Source organism: Rutilus rutilus (assembly GCF_951802725.1).
Source record: "Rutilus rutilus genome assembly, chromosome: 22".
Classification (NCBI taxonomy): domain Eukaryota; kingdom Metazoa; phylum Chordata; class Actinopteri; order Cypriniformes; family Leuciscidae; genus Rutilus; species Rutilus rutilus.
In genome coordinates this window covers 31625588-31643087 of record NC_140227.1, presented here as the reverse complement: position 1 = coordinate 31643087, position 17500 = coordinate 31625588, and the positions used below count along the sequence as shown (strand labels likewise).

At 37.4% G+C, this 17500-nt stretch overlaps 2 protein-coding genes across 5 annotated transcripts in view; both read left to right on the top strand.

The window, feature by feature from the left end:
- Positions 1–3714, top strand: part of hnrnpll (heterogeneous nuclear ribonucleoprotein L like) — a 55978-nt gene extending 52264 nt beyond the window's left edge. For all 3 annotated transcript variants that reach the window (XM_084395132.1, XM_084395133.1, XM_084395131.1), the window contains 3 exons: positions 109–166; positions 570–668; positions 1483–3714. In XM_084395132.1, coding sequence (XP_084251258.1) covers positions 109–166; positions 570–668; positions 1483–1538 — 213 coding nt within the window. In that variant the 3' untranslated portion in view covers positions 1539–3714. The remainder of the gene's footprint in view (positions 1–108; positions 167–569; positions 669–1482) is intronic.
- Positions 3715–9282: 5568 nt separating this feature from the next.
- The window catches only part of LOC311281827 (atlastin-2), a 19718-nt gene continuing 11500 nt past the window's right edge, over positions 9283–17500 (top strand). Inside the window, exons 1-5 of one of the 2 annotated variants that reach the window (XM_084395130.1) lie at positions 9283–9441; positions 13169–13446; positions 14849–14983; positions 16366–16470; positions 16684–16734. In XM_084395130.1, the coding sequence (XP_084251256.1) occupies positions 9369–9441; positions 13169–13446; positions 14849–14983; positions 16366–16470; positions 16684–16734 (642 nt within the window). In that variant the 5' untranslated portion in view covers positions 9283–9368. The remainder of the gene's footprint in view (positions 9442–13168; positions 13447–14848; positions 14984–16365; positions 16471–16683; positions 16735–17500) is intronic. The other variant, XM_084395129.1, reaches the window with a different exon arrangement.

The window sequence follows — 17500 nt, the reverse complement described above, 5'->3', positions numbered from 1 at the left end:
ATCGTCCTCATTTGTTAGGGTTAGATTACAGTGTTCATAACTAGCAGTAGAGGTTTCGCCAGTGTCTGTTCGACTGTAACACACTGATTTTCTTCTGTTGTTTTGCAGTTATGCACAGAACACGACGTCCCAGGATTCATCAAATACAAAGTGTTTGACGCCAAACGTGAGTCGTGGGTTTTCATTAACCATCGACACCACTTCAGAAATGTCCAATTATTTCAGAAATGTCCAGATTTTTAAATGTTTCTCTTGGTTATACGAACGTTAAGGCAACATTCCATTTGATCATTTTACTAACATTTTTGGAATGTTACTTTAGATTGTAACATCTGATGTAACGGAATGTTTCTGTAACGTTCACGTTTTTAAACTTTGAAAAAACTGAACATTCCGAAATAATGTTGTCATAACTTCTTAGGACATATTTTTGTTAGCTGGTTTTGCGATGTTAGTAACTGTGGAGTCTGTGAAACGGGTCCATTGATGAACTTTTGCAACATTATATATTAGTTATTGTGTTTTACTACGGTGAAGCCGCTTTGACACGGTTCTGTTTGAATCCACAGCCAGTTCAAAGACCATCTCTGGTTTGCTGGAGTTCGACAGTAAAACTCACGCCGTGGAGGTTCTGACGGTTCTCAATCATTATCAGATCCGGATACCCAGTAAGCAAACACACTCTCTGTTTACCCATCAGCCTCTGCTCTGTCACTCGGCATGATCAACACTTCATATGTGTTATAGCACATAATTCAAGTACATGGCTGAATATTAGCATTAGAAAAAAATATTTGTATTAAAAAGACTGGGAACTTTCAGAAATACAGATATTTAGTGTTGTATATTTACTTAATATAAAGTTTTTTTATTTTTATTAATTATGGCATCAGCAAAATAACTCATTGGGTTATGGTTGCCGAAAACATGATAAAGTGTCCCATTCGTATGTGGAAATCTAACGGTCACTAATAGATCTCGGTCTCCTATTAAATATATTTGAACATTTTAAATTTCTTCCGGGAACGAACACGTCACAATATTCCTCATTTAAATAATTAATGCGCAGAATAAAGGGGCGGGGCATGGTTGAGTTAGTTAGTAGTGTGTTAAACTGGCGGTTATGGAAAGGGGCGGGACATTTCCCAAACACACTCGAAGCGCTCGACCAATCACAACACACTGCTCCAGCCGACCAATCAGAGCACAGTGTGCTTTTCAGAAGGAGGGGCTTCATAGAGACAGGAAGTAAACAGAGCGTTACTGACAGACTGGGAAGAGAGGAGCCGCAACAATGGAGAATATGAGGAGAATAATCAATATTTAAGTTCTAGCAGAGCCTGAAAACTACATCAAGACTTTTGTAAAAGAGCACAACAGGTCCTCCTGTGAGATATCATCTTCTATGGTTGAATCGTGTGAGATTAAGTGTGCTCTTGATGCTGTATCTGTGTCAGTAATCTGTGTGTTCTTGTTTTTCAGATGGTTCGAACCCGTACACGCTGAAGCTGTGCTTCTCCACCTCCTCACATCTCTGAGCCGGAGCGTCTCCATCTCTGCTCCTCTACTTGCGTTTCTGTCCTCATCTGTAAATCAAACAAGGAAACTGACACACACACGCACGCACACACACTCTCTGGATGTAAACAATAATGATGTCACTGACGGCGGGACGCCTAGACCACGGCAAACACAAGGAACACCGAATGAACGACACGTGCCGTTTTGTTCAATCTATTTGCTTGTTGAATTGTTTTTAGGGCGTTTTCCTCGTCTGTTCTGACACACGACAAACACGACATGAACTGAAACACTGAATGAATGAATGAATGAAGAGCTGAACTGACGTGTGCATGACACTGAGAACATGGACCACGTGTCGTTTATTATTTATGTGTACAGAAGCAGGGTTTACTAGAGACTGCTGGGTTAACCGCTTAACTAGTCACATGACCTGTAGTCTGTGCATTTGTTGTAGTTCTGGGTTTGGTTAGATGATTGTGAGATGCTTTGATCAATGTGAGTGTGTTAGATTGACTGCAGCCGTGATCCACACACACACACACACACACGATCATCACGTGACGCTCAGGGTTTCACCAGCTGTTCGGGACAGGAGTGTAATAACTACTAGTGAGTGTGTAACTTCCTCGGGTGCATTAGTTGTTCTCAAAGCAGATTTCACCGTTATTGATCCTATAAGACGCCTGTAGTTTATCTCATTGCAGTCAAGTTACTTTTCCATTGAAAACGACGCAAAAATAGTCACAAAATAAAATAATTCATATTTTCGAATATGTAAATATTATAAAGGAACTGTATCTAAAATGATGGGCAATAAATAAATGCTAATACGACAAATTAAATTAATTTAATTTCTTTGTGTATTTTTTAAATGCAATTTATGTGTTGATCTGCTCTACAATCCAGTCGGTTATTCACGTAATTTATTTTTTTAAATATAAACGAGTGTAAATGTCACCATCATCATCATCATCGTGATGATGAAGTCAGATAAAACATGAGCTCGTTTTAGTCCTGATCGGAGGCTTTAGGAACCAGTTCCCATCCAACAAATATACGTTCTAACAATGTTTTGTTAACATTAAGTTAAGAAACATTAATTCTGAATGTTCTCTGAAATCATCCAGTTTTAAAATGCATTCCATTTTATTATTCCGCAAACATTATGGAATGTTACTTTTGAATGTTCTCTGAAACTAGTAACATTTAAAAAACGTTAGATGAACTAAAGCGTTTCAGAAAAAACGTTCCATTAACAATGTGTAAATAATGTTTTTGCAAAGGTTTCTGCGGGTCTTAAAAAGTCTTAATTCACTCTTACACAATTTAAGGCCTTAAAAAGTCTTAAATCAGAGCAGAAATTATTCAAATTCATAAAGTCATGACATTAAATGTTGCATGCATTGCAAAAATGATGTTGTTCCTCAGTATTTTTGGCCTGTTTTCCGATACAAATATCTAATCATCTTTAAATCAAGATTTACATGAGATGCAAATGTAAGCTGAATAAAATAAGTGAGGTTATCCTTAAAACAAGAAGAAATATCTGTCGGTGAGTTATGAAAACATTGAATTAAGCTGATTTTTCTTATCCCATTGGCAGATATTTGTTCTTGCTTTAATCATTCAACTTCATTTTTCATTTCAGAATTCATATTTTATGTAATTTTGCATCTCAAGTAAATGTATCTTGATTTAAGCATCTTTAGACAATTCCACTGAAAAAAACAAGACAAAAATCATCACTTTTTTTGCACTGCAATCAGAAGGAGTAATATAAGATACTTTTTTGTGTTAAAAATGAATTAAAAAGGATGGATATCAGTTGTAAGTTGCATATTGGTGTATTGTGTTCCCTTCCATTTATGCCTTTACTTGGTCTTAAAAAGGTCTTACATTAAACTTCATAAAACCAGCAGAAACCCAGTTTTGTGTTAACGTTTTAGGACATTAATAAAGACAACGTTCCATTAATGTTACCGGAAGAACGTTTGCATTCGCACCTCAACAAGCCTAGTTTTACAGTAACTTGCGCACAGCTGGTGTAACTGTCCTGACGGTCAGATCTGTGTCAGCGGCTGCAGAGAGGATAATAATGATCTTATTATTAGTTCATGTGTGTAACTGACACATCAACACATCAGCAGTTCACTGTGAGCATGTGCCGTCATTAAAACATCTGCAGGTCCACACGGCTCTCTGTCATTCATCATGCCTGAAGACTCTCAGAGTCTAGAATCAGTGTGTGTGTGCTGGAGTTTAACAGCTGAACATGATTATTGAGTTCAGTAATATCTGTGAAATTATTATTATTATTATGAGTCAGTTGCTCAGTAAGACTCTCCTCATGACCAGGCATTTGCAATTTGAAAGCCCCCATGAAATGATGGAAAAAGTGTAACTAGGGACGCACCGATATGAACATTTTGGCCGATAACCGATAATTCTTTATATTTGAAAGCCGATAACCGATATATTGGCTGATAAATCTAAATCCAAATTTTGAGAGCCATGTCCTAAAACACACAATTATAATGTTGAAAAATATACTTTTATTGACAGATTTTGCGCTGTGCATTTACTGTATCTTCCATTTTGAAGTGATTCCAATCATATCTCAAGCAATTGTTGAACAGTGCTTCATCTCAGCTGAAGGAAATAATACATTATTTATCGGCTTTAATATATCGGACAAATTTTCTTATCGGGCCGATAACGATAACAGTAAAAATGAACATATATCGTCCGATACCGATATGGTGGCCGATATATCATGGACTCAATATATCGCGGACTCATTCAGTTGCTCGGAGACGCGTAATGGCTCTACTTTGGATTTCTTGCAAAATCAGACAAGGTTCTAACATTAAAGTCCCCCTGTAGTCAATCATTTTATCCCTTAAAACTCATCTTTGATCAACAAAATGACATATTTGTACATTTTTGTCTTGAAAAAATCTAAATTTGCATATTCATGAAGCAAAGGGTGTCGAGTTACATTCAAGATATTTTAAGCCATGAAGAAACTATTTTCACAGGAAAAAACGTTTAAATGTGTCAAGATGAGTTTTAAGGGATACAATTATTGACTGTATGGGAACTAAAAAAAAAAAAATAAAGTTCCCCTGTAGTAAATTTTATCCCTTTAAGCTCATCTTTGATCACCAAAATGACATATTTAAAAAAAAAATCTTGAAAAAAATTGAATGTAACTCGACACCCTTGCCTCATTTAGTATACACGGAGGTTCTATGAATATGCAAATGAGCCCCGCCTCCACTCACTCACTCAGCTCAGAGATCCACTGGTTGACGATCACACGTTGATCTGATTGGTTACAAGGTAGTTTGTGACGTCAGAAACACCAGCGATTTCAAAGCGTGTGTTTGAGACTGTCTTTGGTTCACTGCAGTTTTAAGGAGGAAATACTCAGCAATGCTGTCGACTTATGAATTTACACATGGTTTGTCTTAAAGCATATTAAAAACACCACATACACACATAAACAACATTAAACGCTGGATTTACACCACAGGGGAACTTTAACATGAACTTCATGTTTATTAAACTATAAAATCAAAGGCTATCACAATTGTGCAGATATTCGTGAAAACATCACTGCATAAATATTAAAAACAAGAACTCATTCAGGGACATTTTTGCCGCATATATCTTGATTTTTGGGTGGCATTTTGCCCCATGAAGTTAGAAAAATGGTTTTGTTGTTTTGATGACACTCAAAGCACATGAAGCTGAGCTTAAATCACTAAAAGTGTCACAGTGGCTCATCAAATCCAGTTTGTGTAGATAAAATCATCTGAAGCAAACCCTCAGGTCCTTCTCGACACCGTTTCCGCGGCTCGTGAGGGGTTCTGACGTCAGCTGCAGTCCGTGTCCTAGTTTTCACCAGACCTTCTTTCTGTCCGTCTCTCACTGCATGAAGAAGAAGTGAAGCTGCAGCTCTTCCCGTGTTTCCAGAGGATACGAAGACAGCGCTGACTCCTGATTGGTGCGTTTGAATCTGCTTCGGCCAATGAGGTTCCGCTCTCTTAATCTTAACTGTCACTTCTGACCTCATTGGTTCTTCAGTCTCAGATCTATTGAGATATTCACTTCATCATGAACAGAAGAGATGATTCTTCCTCCCTGAAGTGTGTTTGTGTAATCGGGTCATGAAGCTTGTTATGAACAAATGTTCTCCCAGTAACGTTAATAGAATCTTCGTTCAACATTTTCTGGTCTTTAACCCTTTAAAACCGGATGTGTCGTCGACGACACAGCCAACCAAGCTGTATTCTTGTCACTGTAACTCTTCAACCGTTTGCACTATCAAAATAATTTAAATAGTTCCTGAAAGTAGACATCATGCGCTTTTCGCCAATATACGGCTTATTACGGTAATGTCATGCTTTCCGTCTGCAAATGACAGCCGCGCGGGATGGAAGGATTTGAACAGAGAGATTCGACGCGCGGCAGGTTAGAGTGTTTTGGATTGCATAAAATAATAAAAGAAACGAACAAATACATGGCGAAAGAAGTGTTAGACAGCAGAAGAGGGGATTGGGATAATTTTTAATGAAATCTGGGAGGCGGATGGCCGTTACTCTTTCACGTATGTAAGCATGTAGTGCGTGCGTGTGCATGCCTGAATGGGTGCATTTGTATGTGTGTGTGTATGAAAAAAGTATCCTAAATGAAAACTGTGCAACTCAATGTCACAAAAAACACTTGTATATATGTATTATAGTTCATTTTTCAACTTTAAAGTGTTAGTTTCTTTCGTAAGAAACTACATGTAAGCATGTAGTGCGTGTGTGTGCATGCCTATGAATGCGTGCATTTGTATGTGTGCGTGTATGAAAAAAAGTGTCCTACATAAAAACTGTGCAACCCAATGTCACAAAAAAGACTTGTATATATTTATTATAGTTCCTTTTTCAACTTTAAAGTGTTAGTTTCTTTCGTTCATGATTTTTTCTGCTTTTTTTCTAAATAAAAATCAGTAAATTTATTCTTGTTTTTTTATTTTTGTCTATTTAAATTCTATTTACAAACTCACCACATACAATAATGGTCAATAACTGTAATTTGTTGAAAGCTTATCTTTTTCTGAAAAAGATGACACCTTGCACATGAAGATAGCACATTGTTTTAGAATTTTACAGTCAAAAAATCAAATTATGTGAAAAACACCTATTTTAGCTTCAGGTTCTAAAGGGTTAAAGGGATATTTCACCGCTGGAAAGATGAATGTGTATTTAAATTGGGTCATTTATGTAGTAGAAATGTGAATTATTTTAGAAGTTGGTGCCTTCTAGACTGAGAAAAGCCAGAAATTGTACATGTGGATGAAAGACAACAACTCCCAGAATGCACTTGCTTCGCTGCCCTACGAGGCCACTCCCAAACCACGCCTACCGGTTACAGAGGGCAGTATCGGAAGAAATGATACAGCTAGGCTACTAGCAGAGCCTGTCTACGGAGAGCCTGGCCACTCCCTGTTAAGTTCTATTGTACCGAATGTTGGTTGTAGTTCCCCCAGAGCTCCACTGGGGGCGATCGCCCATGAGTGCAGAATGAATGGGAGTCTATGGGGCTAGATGGCTAAATATGTCTCTTTCACCCGATTCAGCGCTAATGAACCTACAATAATCATGCAAAACATCATTTCAAAAGTGGACAAGTAATAATGATCTGATCAGGAGTGTCAGCATAGACTCTTTTCACTGAGCCACAGTAAAATATAACTTATAAATTGTTGTGATTATCAATTAAACTGAGAATCTTTATCCATATATTTTAGAAAAAGGCCTTTTAAAAAGTTGCTGCCTTAAATTTTTAAGTACAATCAACTTCAACTCAAATTTCAACTTAAATTTCATTAAACTGAAAAAAAAAAAAGTGCTTACCTTATTTTGACGTTTTAAAGCAATGTTGTCATGACTTATCGATCATATAATATTTTACAGTGAACGGGATACTTTATTAGACCCTGTGCTGACAATTTATATCCATATATCAGTATCAGAAAATAAATAAATATGGGGATGCTTTTTTATTTTTATTTGACACTCTTAAAAATAAAGGATCCAAAAGGTTTCATGATGATAGTTCCCAAAAGAAGCGTTCAGTGAACGGGTTTCTTCTTCTCTGATAATCTAAACAGATTCCGGGGATGTTCCTCATGGATCCGTCGATGTTTAAGATGAAAGTCTCGACAGTCTGAGAAAGTCACAGAGAATCATTGGTTGGAAAGTGTGAGAAAGTGAGTTTGATCAGAGACTGTCGGTGAGGTTTGGATCCTGTGAACGAAAGAAGAACTCGTTATGAAACTGTTTTAACCACATGATGTGATAATATCATAGGTCGATTATGAAAAGAGCAGCTGGTTTCATTCTCTGAGGTTTCACTGCACTTATGAGAGCTAATATGACAAATGGTAACTGACAACATTTTATGTTTAAAATGCTCATAAATCAGCCAAATTATGTTTATATTAAAATCTAATCATAACATGCACGGGTTTGTTTAGAGCATAGATAATATCCCAGCGAACATTATAAGACGTTGATATATGGTTGCATGTTGGTTCTGAATTTAGGGACCAAAATTTACTGTCCATCCAATGTTTGCCATTTACATATTTTCATTTCCATTAAAAAATTATTATTATTATTTTTGGTATAACAGTTTTACACTTTTAAATTTTTAAAATTGAGTACATTGTAGCTTTAAATAATGGATGTACATTTTTGATGAAATTATGTTTCATTTATTTTATGTCCAACTCAAATATTTACTTAAGTGACATTCAGAGATTTGATTATCATAGTATTTTATTTACATTGAGATGAGCTCCCTAAACCTGTGTGTTCTTGTTTGCTCACATGATGGAGGATCTGTGACCTCTGACCTCTGGACACACAAATGAAACGGACATCAGCAGCACTGCGGAACAAAAGCAGGACAGACAAGCTTCTGTTGTGTGAAATTCATGTGTCACACAGAACATCTACAGCACATTCCTGATCACACATGTGACACACAAACACACACACACACACACACACACACACACACTCACAATAATAGTCAAATCTGTGTGGAAAGTGCAGGAATCCTGATAATGAACCCATAACAACTGATATTTCCCATTTTCATTCAGTTTAAATTGATGAACTAAAATAGCATAACTAAAACTGAAATAGGCTAATAATTAATAATAATAAAAAATACAGACATATTTAAAAAAGACTAATACAAATTACAAAAACACAACAGAATAATTAAACCTTTAATTAAAAATAAAATGAAAATAGAAGAAATAAAAATATGAATTAAAACATAATAGTATCGCAATCATAGTAAAATAAAATAAAAATACATAAAGCGACTTCAACGTCATGAATTATTTATTTGTGAACGTGAATAATTTAGAAGCTTGTTTCCGCAACTTTTTATCCCTCAATTCTGACTTTCTCTCGCAATTCCGAGTTTAAATCTCACAATTCCGAGTTTATATCTCACAAGTTCGAGTTTATATCTCACAATTCCGAGTTTTACCCCCCTCATCTTCCATTGTAGGCCTAATTCACGTTCATTATTACTGTATACAGTGACTGTATACAATACATTATTACTGTATACAGTAATAATGAACGTGAATTACAATAGAAGATGAGGGTAAAACTCAGAAGTGTGTGATGAGGTAGCGATCTATGGTAGTGATAAATGCACACATGGGTACATGAACGCGCCGCGCGCGGCCGTGATAAAGGAACGCGCAAGAGTGTAGCGGTGTTCGTGACGTCAGGCGCGTGCGATTATTTTGAACGGGGGTCAAGATGGCGGAGGAGAGCAGCTTAAAGCACCGGAATCACACCGGGAAGAACTGCACGAGTAACCGATATAACGAAGGTAAACCCGGCGAGAGACAGCGCGATTGTGTGCGCGTTTTAACGGTCATTGCTCGTTTAACGCGAGCGGAGCGCAAGCGTCGCGTCACGGCCGTTTGGCGGGAGGCGCGCGCAGGCCAGCGATCGCGCTGCGGTAAAAATCAATAATAATAGAATTAATTCATACAGAATTTGATAAACATCAGTAAATCAAAGACGTCAGGCTGTGTGAGAACGGTGTATGAAATATGACCGTTATTTTAAGAAATCGCTGAATGAAATGAGGATGAAAAATCACCTGAGGACGGACCGATGCAGATGATTTCACGAGCGATCGATTTCATATCATTATCGTGAGTGTGTTTGTTCTTGTTAAAGCTCTATATGAGCGTTTATACTTTTAATAGTTCCGTGCGAGTGTGTGTGTTTCAGTGGTTTGTGTTCATCAGGCCACACGGGGAATATAGAGAATATTTCACTGACAGAACATAAACAAGTGGAGATTTCAGATGAAAGATAACTGTCAAATCAGTTCTAGAGACTGAATTATGATATACTGACAATCTTGTGTTTCTGGAGGGTTGTATGGCGGTTCACATGTTGAATTATGGATTATTATTTAAATGATGTAAATAAGAATTCCATATGGCATACAGAATCATTGTGTTGTTTGGAAACATTACGATTTTAAAATGTTTGTGAAAGAGTCTCTTCTGCTCACCAGGGCTGTATTTATGTAATCTAAAATACAGTAAAAACAGTGAAATATTAATAAAATATGTGTGAATATACAGTAGCTAACTGTTTAAATGTTTCTATACAAATCAGTTGTTATTTTTAACCATTAATACTATAGTAATGCGCTGACAGGATTCCTGTATTATGATCGTATATCACTTTTGTTTTTTTCTTGAGGAAAATTGACGTACTGTACCTGATGTACATCCAAATAAATCGATATCGAATCAAATTAAGTCGAGATAAAAATTTAATTGCAAACTTCATATTGTCTTCTATCTGCGTTTCATTCATGAAGGTTTCCTTGTGTTATTGCAGGACTAATATCTCCCATATCTGAGCAATATTTCCTCTCACAGGGCTTCCGTATATCTGTTTCATGAAGGTTGTATTGGTTTTGATTATATATTGCATTTATATTGGATATTGTGCTGAAATGAACATTTTTGCACCCGCCTAAAATTCACATACTGGGCCAACATTTGATATAACAACAAGCCTCGTTTCTTCTGTATTTGTAATATCGTAATAAACAATTGCACATTTTGTTTTTAGAAAATATGTTCATTGTGAAAAAAAAAAGAAAAAAAAGTCATTAAATGTTATGCTTTCTCTTCAAACATTAAAAAAAATGTTGTGGGAAAATAATGGCGATTAAAAACATTAGTGGTTGGTTCGTAAAATCCAAGGTTACACATTTTCCAGTGAGATTGGATGAGCTTAACTGTTGAACCCTGAGTTTATTCTATGAATTGATTTTCCCTCGTGTGACATCACTATATTAGCATTTACTGTACGACGCGACACTAACGATGATCTTGACGTGCAGGTCGTGTGGCTTTGGCTAATAGAAGCACATGTGTGTGTAGGATTATCAAGAGTTTAGGCTTACGTGTTGAGTGTGTGTTCAGGGCAGTGGTGGGTTGTTTCTCGGTGTTTCTCTTTTTTTTTTTTTTTATGAGATGTTGCTTTAAATAACCTCACTGCCTCTGCGTCCGTGCAGGAAAACACTTTATTAATGCGCCAATAATCTAGAAAACCAGAACCAAATGACTTCTGGGATGGAAACCTTGTTGTGCAACTAACTAGGAAACACAGATATTTATGAAACCGTTGGTCTTTTCTCTCTTTTTTTTTCACTAACATTGAGATGGATCAGTGTTTTCATGTCAGAGATTCGTGTTATCGGCGGTTAAACTGGTTTTGGCCTGTTTGCGTGTCTAGATTTAGCCCTAGATATGTCTAACACTTGTGTTTGTGGGAAACGTTAGACGGGCTGATGTGGGTCACTGCGTTTACCACATTCATGTTTTTTCGAGGACAAACGCAGTGATCCAGAAGAAGAAGAGGAGGAGGAGGAGGAGGAGGTCTAATGGGACGTGTCGATATGTACTATATTACCACTATATCTAGTATGTATATTCCCACCCTAACATGATCCCTCAGTTTCTCTCACACTCCTCCATGTTCTCCGTCAGGTGTGATGTCATCTGCTTCTGTTCACACACTGATCATTGATTTACAGTTGTGACGACATAACATTAGAGAGATTTGGTTGTGCTGGAGGGATTTTTAATCATATAGGTAATTTAATTTTAACAAAAAATGCATTTATTAGTGCAGTAACTAATAATATTGCATGTTTATTTCTTGGAAATGCACGTTTGATGGAAAAGCGCTGAGCTCGAGTTGAGATGCAGATCAAATTAAAGTCCCTCTGTATTCAATAATTTTAACCCTTTATCCAAAATTACATATTTAAATTCTCACCGGCAAGAAAAAATAAAATAGTGTTGCAACTTTTTACACGTTAATGAAAGCAAAACCTGGTTTGGAAAGGGTTAATCAGTCAAATCAAGTGATCATCGTTACTAGGGATGCACCGATATTAAAATATTGGCCTATACAGATAATCAATAATTCTTTATATTTAAAAGCCGATAACCGATATATTGGCCAATAAATCTAAATCCAGATTTTTTTATATAATTTTTGAGAGTCTGATTACAAGAACAGAAGTCTCATCATTAAAAGCCATGTCCACAATTATAATGTTCTCATAATAATGTTATGCAGCCGATATGATAGACTTTTTGCACTTTTTTCCTTTTTTGAAAGTGATTCTAATCATATTTCAAGCAATTGAAAACCATCATGTTGAACATCATGCATCTGAAGCGTCTCAGCTGAAGGAAGTAATACAGTATTTATCGGCTTTAATTCAATTTTCTAATCAGGCCGATAATGCTAACATTAAAATGAACATACAGTGCTATGCATAAGTTTAGACACCCATGCTAAAGTTGACTAAAAAGAGGAATAAAAAATCATCTTTTGGAAATTGAACTTAATGCCTTAATTAAAAAAATTAGGAAAAATTCTTTGTGAATGAATAATGTATCGTAAATAAATAAATGTTCTTCCTTAAAATACAGGGTGCATAAGTTTGGACACCCCTATGTTAAATTCCCATAGAGGCAGGCAGATTTTTATTTTTAAAGGCCAGTTACTTCATGGATCCAGGATACTATGCATCCTGATAAAGTTCCCTTGGGCTTTGGAATTAAAATATCCCCACATCATCACATAGCCTTCACCATACCTAGAGATTGGCATGGGGTACTTTCCATAAGATCATCTCTCAATGCAAATCAAACCAGCTATTAGGCTAACTGAAATAAAACCATGCCAATCTCTAGGTGTGGTGAAGGCTATGTGATGATGTGGGGATATTTTAATTCCAAAGGCCAAGCCAATTTTCCTGTTATCTTTATCATGTTAGGCTATATAGAAGAAAATGGCATCATAGTCCAACTTAAGTAAGTTATCTCTGTAAAGCTGCTTTGAAACAATTGTAAAAAGCGCTATATAAATAAAGATGGCTTGGCTCATGACCGTGCACACCTGACATGAGCGAGAGCTGGTTTTTAGAGGGATCTGATGATGAAAACGCAGGGATCAGGCCGTCTCTTCTCATGTTCACGTGTTTGTTCGGTGTGGTCTGTGTTCAGGTGTGTCTGGGGTGGAGGATGTCCCGCGTAAGATGAGCTCTGAGGATGTGGACGAGGAACCGTTGCTGGACGAGGCGGAGGAGGTGTGTGGGCCGGTCCAGATCGTGATCACAGATGAGGAAAATCACAAGTTTTCTCTGGACGAAGACGCGCTGGAGCGGATCCTCCTGCAGGAACACGTGCGAGACCTCCATGTGGTCGTGGTGTCGGTGGCGGGCGCTTTCCGCAAGGGCAAATCATTCCTGCTGGACTTCATGCTCAGATACATGTACAACCAGGTGAGAAACACCTCCTCCACAGACCTGTTAGGGGTTCTGGTTAGGAGTGTGCATGAATATTTTAATTTTTGAATATTCGATCTATAATTATTAGGGATGGGCAAAAAAAATAGATTTTTCAATTAATCGTGTTTTAAAATGTGGTCGATTCAAAATCGATTCGCAATCGTTTTATTTTATTTTATTATTATTTATTTCTCTATCACCCAAAAGCCAGTGTTAGTGTTCCTCCACGGCTCACAGGCTTCATGTTACAGCTTATGCTGCGAGATTTAATGTGTGTTTTATCTTAAACATATAATAACCCGATCCCGTTTGATCAAGGCGTGCGACTGTTCTGACTTTTCCCAATTTTCAGCATAAATTTTTCATCTTGCATCAAAATCCTGTCTATTCATTGTATGCACTTGAAACATAGAGTTGGGTTCTGTTTTAATGTACCCAAGTAATGTAATGTTTAATATTCATGTTTTATGGCTTAATTTTGTATTAAGTAACCACTTGTAAACTTATGTTCACTGTTCTTTTTTTAATAAATATAGGATTCGTATTAAATCTATATTCATTGAGTCGAATCGAAATCGAATCGGAACATCTGAATCGATACCCAGCCCTAATTATTATTATTATTAAAAAAATAAAATACTATTCGAACTTTACTACGTTGCTTTGCTGGCCGTTAATGCAGTGAATCCATGATAAATCCCAAGCACTAGCTCGCAGTTATAATGAAATGCACTGGGTGGCGCTGTGGAGCGTATTTGATCACATAATGTCGTCGTCTGCCTCGCGAAGTTTGGAATTACTTAGATCTTCCTAAATGATATTACAAAATGGAATTACTTTGAATAAAAATAATTAATGAAACTGAGTTATGATAATATCAACAGCACAATGACGACTCACAACCCACAAATCCAAACAGCAGGCGAATGAGGAAAAGCATAGCGTTTTTTTTTTGCTGCTTGAGCTTAAATGCTTTTTGTTTAAACTAAAACTTGTTAAACTTTATTTAAATAAACGAATGATTTTTTGGAGCCCATCCCTAGTTCTGGTCCAGATTCATGACTGAGTGTCGGATTCGACACACTCACTCACTCACACACACTGAACGCTCATAGAGCAGCTCTTGTGACGCTGCCGATCGACTTTAATCCATTACAGCCGCTTCACTGTGAAACACTGATGTTTTGTGTTGGTCTGAAAGAGTCTTTTGTTTTGCTGTTGAGAGTATTATTGAGTTTGTCTTGAAGATTAGACTGAACATACAGCACACAGGTGTCTCGTGACTGGAGCGGTTCAGACAACAAAAGTCTGACATCAGGTGGCCTGTGATAAACAGCAGAGACAGTGGATCTGTGTCTCACAGCTGAACGTGTGTGTGTGTGTGTGTGTGTGTCAGAACTCAGATTTATGGCTGGGTGGGGATGAACAGCCACTGACGGGCTTCACGTGGCGAGGCGGTTGCGAGCGAGAGACCACGGGCATCCATGCCTGGAATGAAGTGTTTGTGGTGGAGAAACCGGATGGCAGCAAGGTAAGAATCAGCCCACATCATCACAACACCTGTGCCGCCCATCTGAAACATATAGCTCAAAGAAAACACTTTATCAGCCAAAATGAAATTTTAAGTCAGCATGAAATGGAAGTTTCCATTTTTCTTCCCTTTTGTGTCGTATATCCGAGTGAAACGCTTCTGGGACAAGAACAAATGTGGGCGGGGCTTGATTTTGTCTGTGCGGAACTGATTGGATGGTTGTGGTTTGCTATTGGCTGATCTCCTGTGAGTGACAGGTTGCCCCGCCCTCGTCATCAGAGAAGAGAAGAGATGCTGCAAGAGGAACTTATTCTGATTCATGATTATTAACACAATAATGATGATGTGCACTAGAGCTGGCAAATAAAATTTCCAATTTCGAATATTTGTCGAATAAAACAAAACAAAAAAAAATGCACATTTGAATGCAAAAAGCACGCATTCGAATGTTTGGTGTGTCAAGAGGCGCGCGAGACATGATGATGACGTGACTGACACGGTTTGTTTTTGTTAGCTTATCCAGTATACAGTATGTGCAACAGTATGTTCATTTGAAAAGTGGTGGGAAAAGGCTCTTCCTGCTGACGAAAACCCTCTCAGTTGGTGGCAAAAATTGTTCATCAGTCAGAGCTGTGTGTGTGTGTGTTCATCAGTCAGAGCTGAGTGTGTGTGTGTGTTCATCAGTCAGAGCTGAGTGTGTGTGTTCATCAGCTGGAAAACACTGTCAACAAAAACCGCTTAGCACTCGCTGTAGATCAAGTTGAGCGTCTGGTACTTTTGACGAACAACAATATGTAGATGTAGTGAGGAGAAGTGGAGTGTTTTCTGTTGTGTGTTGATGTAGTTCATTACGCTGTGTGTTGAAGTGTGTTTTCTCAGGTTACTGATGCTCAAACACAGCTTTATGCACTATTGTAACCTAATTTTCCTTGCATGAACATTAAGGAAATTATATTTTATGCTTGATTTGGTTTATATTTGCTTGTTGCGCTCGCTTGCGTCCTGATGTGGGCACAGGAGACGAGACTGTAGTTCTTTCCTCTAACGTTAAGAATTGCCTTTAGAATTCAAATATAATTAGAATTTTGCTAATATTTAAGCAAGAAATTTCAAATTTAGCTTTTCAGCCATTTTGACAGCCCTAATGTGCACCGAGACATTGTTTATAATAAAAACTGCAGTATTACATTTTTATGATTTATTTTCTAAACATCCTGTGATGTTTTCCTTTTATTAGGTGATCACATTAGTTTAGTTCTGATGTGATTCTCACTCGTAGATCTGATCCGTGTGTGTGTGTGTGTGTGTGTGTGTGTGTGTGTGAGAGAGAGAGATCCGGTGTGTTCTGGCTCAGTAACCCGTGACCATCTGTGTGTTTGCAGGTGGCAGTGCTGCTCATGGACACACAGGGAGCGTTTGACAGTCAGTCCACCATCAAAGACTGCGCCACACTGTTCGCTCTCAGCACCATGACCAGCTCCGTTCAGGTACGACACGCTGTGATCATGTGACCAGAACAATCAGTGTCCTGATGCACGACACGTGTGATCATGTGACCAGAACGTTCAGTGTCCTGATGCACGACACATTAATTTACATGTGTGATCATGTGACCAGAAGGTTCAGTGTCCTGATGCGCGTCACGTGTGATCATGTGACCAGAAGGTTCAGTGTCCTGATGCGTCTGTTTCTATGTGCAGGTCTATAATTTGTCCCAAAACGTTCAGGAAGACGATCTGCAACATCTTCAGGTGAGACTCAGTGTTTAGTCCTGATCCAGGAGTGTTTACAGGTTGAGTCAGGCTTAAAGGAATAGTTCACTTGAAAATTAAACTTCTGTCATCATTTCCTCGCCCTCGAGGTGTTTCAAACCTTTATGAATTTCTTTCTTTCAACACAAGAGAAACACATTTTGGAGAATGTCGGTAACCGAACAGTTTTTCAGTGTTTACAGGCTTAAAAACGGCTGAATGTCATTGATATCAAATAGAGGTGCCCAACATGCTTTGTTCTTCACAGATAACTCTTTTTTGTTTTTGTTTAATTTATGAAGCACATAAAAAAACAATAAAAAAACCCTGATGATGAAACCAAAGTGCTGTACAACAAATAAAGAACAAACTTAAAACATAATAAAACATCTGAAAAACCAATTGGACAAATGAAAATTATACAACCTTTATACAGAATTAAAACATGAAGAATAAAAATAAGTCAGTGGATTATTTTAACACTTAAGTTGGTCTAGTGGCTCTACACGCTCTGTTACGTTGTATTTACACTCGTTTTAATGCTCTAAATCTGTTTGTTACATGAAAAGTTAATAATAATAAACAGTATAGGATATTTTCCATGCCTGTCTGTGCCGTTTCATTCTTGGTCTAGGTTCGTACGTCAGATGGACACTTTTCTTTTTAAAGGTGTCTTGACGAGATTTATGATTATGATATAATACTTTATTATTTATTTCTTGCAAGACAGTATCTACATTTACAAAAAATCAACATCCAATAAACT